We start from the raw sequence: 7,698 nt of genomic DNA, 5'->3' as shown, positions 1-7,698 counted from the left end.
TGAAGTAAAAGTTGAGAATGCGGTTTGTGATCGGACTTAGTCTTTCCGAGTAACTCACTACCCATTGGACGGTCTTCAGCTCGGACTTGAGCTTTTACAAATAGGTATGGTACAAAACGTTGAGTTGATCTAAACTTTTGGGCCGAGTTCTACTAAACAGGCTAAACTTATAGATTGTAGGTGGATTGGATGGTGAGGTCAGGCTTCAGAGCCCAATCAAGCATTTCGTGAGGAAAATAAAAGTTTATACAGCAAGAAAAATTGTAGACAGACAACATGTTAGGAGATTACATGATTTGCATTTGTGGAATTATATTAGAAAAGTCGGAATACCATAAAATGTCTTTATAAAAAAATGCTAATATATTTTAATTGTAAAAATTCATGGAATGAAAGTAAGGAAAAAAGGGAAGAAAAAAAAAGTATCACTAAGATTAAGATATCATTTTCTTTAAGAAAATTATTGGAGTATTCATGGGTTTCTAGAAACTTTGGGTTCATCAAAACAACTTTGATTGCTTGTAATAATTTTACACTTATTTACTTAAATCAAATATTAGTCAAAATACTATTACTAATAATATGGTACACGTATTCAAAGTACAAATGTGAGCAATAACAAATCAACATTAACTACAAAGCATCTCAAATGACCCTATCATAATCTATTAGCCTATGTACCTAATAACTCAAGCTCCAATAAATGCTAACCAAATTCAAAAAGTCTTTTATTATTTAAATTGATTTTTATTAGTTTCGATAATATTCCACTAATATTCTAAATTTGAAAGAGTGATGTTCTTAGAATAACTTGCTTAATAAATGAGTGTCTATTAATGTAGGTTTTACATGGTTATTGATCCTCATACTATAGTTATATTACATACCCTTCGAGAGTCATATTGGCCCTAGACACCATATAAAAGTGACAATGATCATTAAATTATGGAATCGATCTTTAGCATATAAACTATATTTCATGATCAATAATTCCATATGGGTAAATGTCATTCCTCAATGACCCTTGAAATTACATAATGTAAGTTTTTAATACCAATTAGCTATTAGTAAACAAATAAAAGAGCATGAAAAATTTAACATAGAATTATATGACTACATCAAGATTAACATCGATTTTCATATGACCATCATAGTATTTTATGTACGTGTGTTGTAATGGTTTCTTAGATGACACTTTTTACTGAATTTATCAATGTCGTGTGAAGTGTCGGTGTTTATGTCATATTAAGAAGATTTCTCCGCAATAATTGAATTTATCATCTGTAAAAAAAAATAGATGTAATTTTTTTTGCTCATGCTCATTTGCTCACATGTTTTATTACATAATTAGTTATAAATAAATAAAGTTTGTATAAAAACTCATAGCATATGTGAGTTACATTACTAGTGACTAAGTCATAAAGGATTATATATCCAAGTATCTTAGATAAGATCTTTCTAAACACGTGATTGTATAGAAGTTTATACATGTGAGATGTCTTCTCCGAAATATTATGAGATTGGATGTACGAGTATACGTCGGACAATGTTAACACCAACAAAGACTACTGAAGAATTAATTATTCTATTTGGATCCTCTAGTATAGCAGCACGTCATATTCATATTCATTACGCTAGCCTCTTGACTATTTTACTAGAACTTGTCTAAACAAGTGAGTTAACTCACACATCACAGACTCATTAGTTTGTTTGGATAAGAGACATCAAACACAATTTTATTTATTCATGTATGATCGCGAAATATCGTAGAACAAGTGAACAATCTGAGAGGGTAATTGTTGCAACAACTATACCATACCATATCATATGATATCTCTTTCAGTATCACAATTCTGATGAGGTGGGGGACGATGTATCGGGGAACAACGACATGCTGAAAATTAAGGTAAGAGCACCATTCATTATGACGCATTAGAGGATAAATGGTATTTTCTATATAATTATTTTTCAATTTATATATATCACACTATTATGACATTTCTAATGCGTAGTTTATTTTAGTTAATTTACGTATTAATATGTAATTGAAACATTTTTAGAATTTTATTAATTATGCTTTTTTCTATTGACATTTCTATATATTCGTAAATAAGGATGATAAATACTATATTTTTTTCTTCAACTAAATGGATTTTTGACGATAAAGTTGTTGCCTTTTAGTTGAAGAAAAAAAATATATTGGATTTTTCAATTTATACATGTTATGCGCGCATTTGTATATATATTTTTAATTATATAAAACCTGGGTTGTTTTATGTTTACTTGCTTACCCGAAGCTAGTTTAGAATATTCACTGACCAAGAACTAAACAAATCCTTAGTACAATATTTTCGTACGCAAGTGCACGTAGTCGTCAAGTAGTAAAGTCGTAAATACGAGTCGAATCCCACGAGAACTATACTTGACCGATTATTTAAACCAACTAGTAATGAATTGAACTAAAAAACACGAAAGATAATTATTAACTAATTTGCAAAAATAAATAAAACACAAAAATAATATTGGTGAACGGATATGTAGAAGGCAAGAGCAACAGCTTCGAAAAACTCTCATACATTCGGGATTCTTAGAACTACGCACGATTTTTTTGGTTCTTTCTCTTCATTAATCACACATGTAATTATCGCTAAATCTCTCTCGAGCATCTAACAACCTATTGTCAATACCGGATTTTCATCTCTCGATCTCAAACCCTAAAAATACGACAAGTATTGCAAACAAGAATGTACACACGACTCCATAGCAGACTTACTATCTCTAGCTTAGGAATGTACTACGGTGAACAAATCATTATGCACGATTATCTAATTCTCTCTCGAGCAACTAAACAATCTCAAAATTCATGAATGATGTAGCTAATATAATACAAGTATTAAGAACTTAATTAATTTAAGCGATAAAGAAGATGAACAAAAAAATACTTCAATTAAAACATAATGAATCCACAACCATATTCAAGCAAAAAGCTAAGCCATCACCATCTCGAGGATTAGTTCATGCAACGAGAGTAACATAAAAGTTAAATAAATAAATAAAAAACCATAAAATTCATCTAAAAACAATTAAAAATAAACGGGAGTTCCAAAGGAAAAAGATAGAAGATAAAACGCTGAATCGCGGTTGTCAATCGCGACGAACAATAGTCTTCCTCTTCGGTTGTCTTTTCTCTCCCAACGAGCCAAACAAAAAATAAAAATCTAAAATAAAACGCAACTTCTGATTAATATATATAGTGTTTTAGGTTATTTTCGAAGCATTATGGGCCTTTGGATTGGATCCAATGGTTCCAAAACGCTTAAAAGCGAGTAATTAACGAAAACAACGTTATTAGGCCACGGTGAAATTGGAAGGTTGCGCATTGATTTTGAATCAATCGTAACTTCTTGCTCCGATGTTCGATTTTTGCAAATAAACATGCATTGAAAAGAGAAAACTATATCTAATTTTGGAACTGGATCTCCAAAATCTTCACTTTAAAATTCAAAGTCGTGCAAAAAAGGACGTCGTGTTTCTTGTTTCGCTATAAGTTACCCAGACGTGTCAGAATCATCTTTAATTGCTCTGATTACATCCTTAACACCAAAAATACTCTATCAAACATGAAAATCACTCAAAAACACATCAAACACACTAAAAGTCACTCGAGAAAGCGTGAAATTCAAGCTGTGAAATAGGAGTTTAACGTATACGAAACACAGCTATCAATCCTTCCATAAGAAAAGAACATAAATGAATCCTGCAATTACTTTAACCTCTAGTGCAACAATGGACATCTATTTTGGTTAAGGATAAAAACATAGTCCACTCATCCAAGGTCTTTGATGCAAAAAAAAAAAAAAAAAAAAAAAAAAAAAAAAAAAAAAAAAAAAAAAAAATTCGCACAAAAGCAGCGGTCAAAGCAAATTAAGCTTTGAATCAATTGTGGGCATTTCTCTAACCTTCCAACAACTCAGACATTACATACTCAAAAGATTTCTATACGTGTGTTTATCAAACAATGAAAATATATGTAAACTGTACTACACCATTTTATCTACAAGTCTGACTGACAATTGATGTGAAAACAAAAAGAATGTTAATGAGGCATATTTGTCAGATCAACCAATACCAATATATCCATAATCCAAACAATCTTCCATCCGCACAATCTTGCTTTTATATTTTGCCTGTGACCATTCAACAAGAAGAAGAGATGAATAACATGTAATGAAATGACATGTGTTTAAATATTTGATTGAACGAATCAAAGGGTAAAAGACACGAAAGAAAGCATATATATGCTACACATATATCTACGTAACCAGAATAATGATGTTGCAGTCACAAGTTCATGTGAGCTCAATAACCAATGCCAAGACTACAACAAGAATCAATTACCCAATCTATAGATTAATATTATATAAATATATGTCAAAGAAACTTCCAAAGCGCACTAGTAAAAAGTAAATAATCAATCTTTAGTGAAATATCAAGAAGCCCATTCATTTTTTTACCAGCAAACCCTAACAAGCCAATAATGATGATGCATTGAAATGTTCATGTGAGCTCATCAATAACCAATCGCAAGACTATGTCCAAGAATCAATTACCCAAATTTACGTATATCAAGAAGTTCATTCATTTTTTTACCATCAAACCCTAACAAGCCAATAATGATGATGCATTGAAAAGTTCATGTGGGCTCATCAATAACCAATCACAGAATTGAATCAATCACCCTATAACCATTTAACTTATAGTGTTTTGTATAATAGCCAATTTTATTTATAAATTTTATGTAAACAGCCACCTCAACTTATTTACGGCATTCAAAAATACAAAAAAACCATAAATAAGCGAGAATATTTTTAGGTATTTTTGTCTTTTTGAATACCGTAAATAAGTTGAAGTGGATATCTACAAAAAATGTACAAAAGATTGGCTATTTTACAATTCTTAAACTTTCGATGATTTATTTGACTAATTTTTTTTATTAAATAATTACTCTCAAGTCAAGAAACTCATTCATTTACCAACAAACCCTAGCATGCAATCGAGCTACAGAGAAGAACAAAAAAGAACCTGTGTCGGAGAATAGTTCAAGAGCCGCCGGTGACTGTGCCGTTGAAGACCTCAATGACGTCACCGTGGGCGACGCGGTGCCATCGGAACGATCGATCGTCGTCCATGACACCTTGGTTGTGGATGAAGAAGAACCCCTCGGCGGGGAGATGAAAAAGCCCGAGCTTGTTGAGACGGTGAAGCTCTGTCCTCAGCTCCGCGACGCTGTCTGAAACCCTAACGTCCACGGCCACCTTCTTCGTCCCGCACTTCCCCACCACTGTCACTCTCACCGTCCCTGCCGCCCGCCGGAGTATCGCCTCCATTTCCACCTCCGCCATCGCCCCGTCGCCGCCGCCGATCCCGACCTCCCTCAACGTCATCTCCTCCGCCAGCTCAGCACCTTTCCACCGCAGCCCCGTCACCGCCGCCGCCTCCGCGCGGACCCTCTCCTTCAGCGCCGCCACCGTCTCCTCCGGCGCCGCCGCTACCGTCACCACCCGTGGCCTCGGCGCTGGAATCCGCACCGACACGAGGAGGCCTCCGCCGGCGACAACGGCCCCGGCGGGGAGGAGCGTGAGCCGAGAGTTATGGAGGAGGTCATAGTGGCGAACGTCCCGGTCATCGGCGAGGGTTTGCCGGTTGAAGACTAGGGTTTGGTCGGAGACGGCGATTTTGCGGTACTTTTGGATCTTCTGCTTGATCTCCAGAATTGTGTCGAAGAAACCCACTTCAACTTCGAATGCCTCGCCTTTCTGGGGCACGATTGTCAGGTCCATTGTCCTTGTTGCTAAGTCTGTACATCGAGTTGGGTTATTCGGTTTTATACTCTACTTTAACCCAACTCGAAACAGTCGATTTGTCAATTTTAAACCCTAACCAAACCGCTTAGGGTACAGTAATCAAACCAACCCGAACCAATAAAAAACGAACCAATAGAAAACAGGTTGATTTGAATTGGTTTGTTTGAGACAATCTTAGTTGATTTGTTACGAGTTATTGTAAATTAGCAACAAGAATAAGTGTAAATCAATAATAATAATTACAAAAAAGTCAATAATAATCTATACACCAGTTTTGGCATAGCCTTACATACACATTAGAGTTTTGGCATAGCCTTACATGCACAATTGCACATTATTTATATATATAAAGCAGAGGACATACTCTGTTCATTTTACAGTACCGAGGAATACCTATATAATTTTACAAAATTACATAAATGCTACAAAAATAATATTAAAATAACATCATACAAAAAGTGAACTCAAATATTAAAAAAAAAATTACGGAACGGCTGTATCGATGTCTCCAGAAGCTCTTTTTGAAAAGGAAAAAAAAAAAGAAAAAGAAGCTCTCGATGTGTGAAAGTTTTACCGAATTCAGAGTTCAGACCGGAAAATCCAGATGATCAGGAATATCGACTGCGTAAAACTCGATCACCGCCGTGTTCCCACCAGCATTGTTGTTCCTCTGCTGTATAAAATAATTTAAAGCTTAGGTAATCATAATTTAAAGTATCGCTAAAGGCAGTAAGCTTGACATTTCTTTTTTTTTTTAATATTCCAGGACAAAAATACATATAAAAATTAACCTACTATTTCATTTACAGAATCAAATTTTATGAAGAAAAATAATTTCTTCTGAATTTTATTTTCTTGTGAAGGAGAAGAAAAAAAAATACAAATTTAGTGAAAAATCTTTTCAGAAGTTAGAACACACATAAAATTTGGTTTGGAAATGTAACTCCTTAACTTCTATAACACAATATCATACCCCAGCTTTTAATCTCATCTTAACTCTAACTTCACAATAAAGCATCATTTTTCACAATAATTCCCGTACCTAAAATGATGCTCAACGACAGTTTAAACTTTAAACCTCAAGTCAAAACCCACAATTTTTATCAAACATTCCAAAACCATCAGTTTCAAATTTAGACACAAAAATATGAAATAAAGAGAAAAAATATACTCGAGCAACACCACAACAACAATCAACTAACCTATAAAGCTAATTCAAACCTCAACTACACTCAATCCAGCAAAACCCTAAATTCGCCATTTGGATTTTCGAGCCAGAATAGAAGAGAATTTTAGAACACTCACCTTAGAACGGTGTTGAGGTCGGTCGAATCTCGGCAGAATGCAAGTTTTCTTCTTCTTCTTCTTCTTCTCCTCTCTCTCTATTCTGATGTTTTTTCAGCTGGACGGTTCAAATGAGTGACCATATCAAACTATTACTACCCTAATGCTATATAATGTCAAATTTCTGAGTTTGCTAATATGCCCCTAAAGAATCAAAGCTATCTACAATACAGTCCTTTTTAATGAAAAACATAATTTTTTTTTCCAAACAAATAGAAAGCTAATCAAATATTTTTCTCCTGTTAAAGTAACGTAATATAAAACATATATAGTTACTTACTTTCCTAAATATCAAAGTAAATGTCGGTTATCACTTATCAGTACCACATTACCAATTTATTATTATTATCCTACGCACGTGATTAACAAAAATTTATTGAGCATACATAATACGATTTTTTTTATTAACAATCGGCTCAAAATCGAATCAATATATATATAAAAAAAACAAATTAACTACTATTTCAGAATTGAATATGAATGTAAAAAC

General features: G+C 33.7%; 1 protein-coding gene across 3 annotated transcripts; it reads right to left on the bottom strand.

The window, feature by feature from the left end:
* Positions 1 to 3,897: 3,897 nt before the first annotated feature.
* LOC149386226 (ubiquitin domain-containing protein 7SL RNA1-like) lies at positions 3,898 to 7,450 on the bottom strand. 3 transcript variants are annotated; one of them, XM_089626575.1, is made up of 4 exons: positions 7,170 to 7,450; positions 6,439 to 6,537; positions 5,083 to 5,894; positions 3,898 to 4,187 (listed from the first exon to the last, which is right to left on the bottom strand). In XM_089626575.1, exon 3 carries the CDS (start codon positions 5,838 to 5,840, stop codon positions 5,100 to 5,102), a length of 741 nt encoding a protein of 246 aa, XP_089482701.1. In that variant the 5' UTR covers positions 5,841 to 5,894; positions 6,439 to 6,537; positions 7,170 to 7,450; the 3' UTR covers positions 3,898 to 4,187; positions 5,083 to 5,099. The 3 variants fall into 3 exon arrangements, with proteins under 3 accessions (XP_089482701.1, XP_089482699.1, XP_089482700.1); XM_089626573.1 differs by having other exon boundaries at positions 5,083 to 5,857; XM_089626574.1 differs by having other exon boundaries at positions 5,083 to 5,857; positions 6,439 to 6,534.
* Between the last annotated feature and the right edge of the window lie 248 nt (positions 7,451 to 7,698).

The sequence above is a fragment of the Urtica dioica genome, chromosome 9, assembly GCF_054948205.1.
Source record: "Urtica dioica subsp. dioica isolate 48M chromosome 9, U.dioica_male_clone48M_v1_H2, whole genome shotgun sequence".
Classification (NCBI taxonomy): Eukaryota; Viridiplantae; Streptophyta; class Magnoliopsida; order Rosales; family Urticaceae; genus Urtica; species Urtica dioica.
This window is presented reverse-complemented; position numbering and strand designations above follow the sequence as displayed.

Coding starts and splice junctions, on each gene's coding strand:
- LOC149386226 (XM_089626575.1), bottom strand. CDS start 5,840: ATGGACCTGACAATCGTGCCCCAGAAAGGCGAGGCATTCGAAGTTGAA.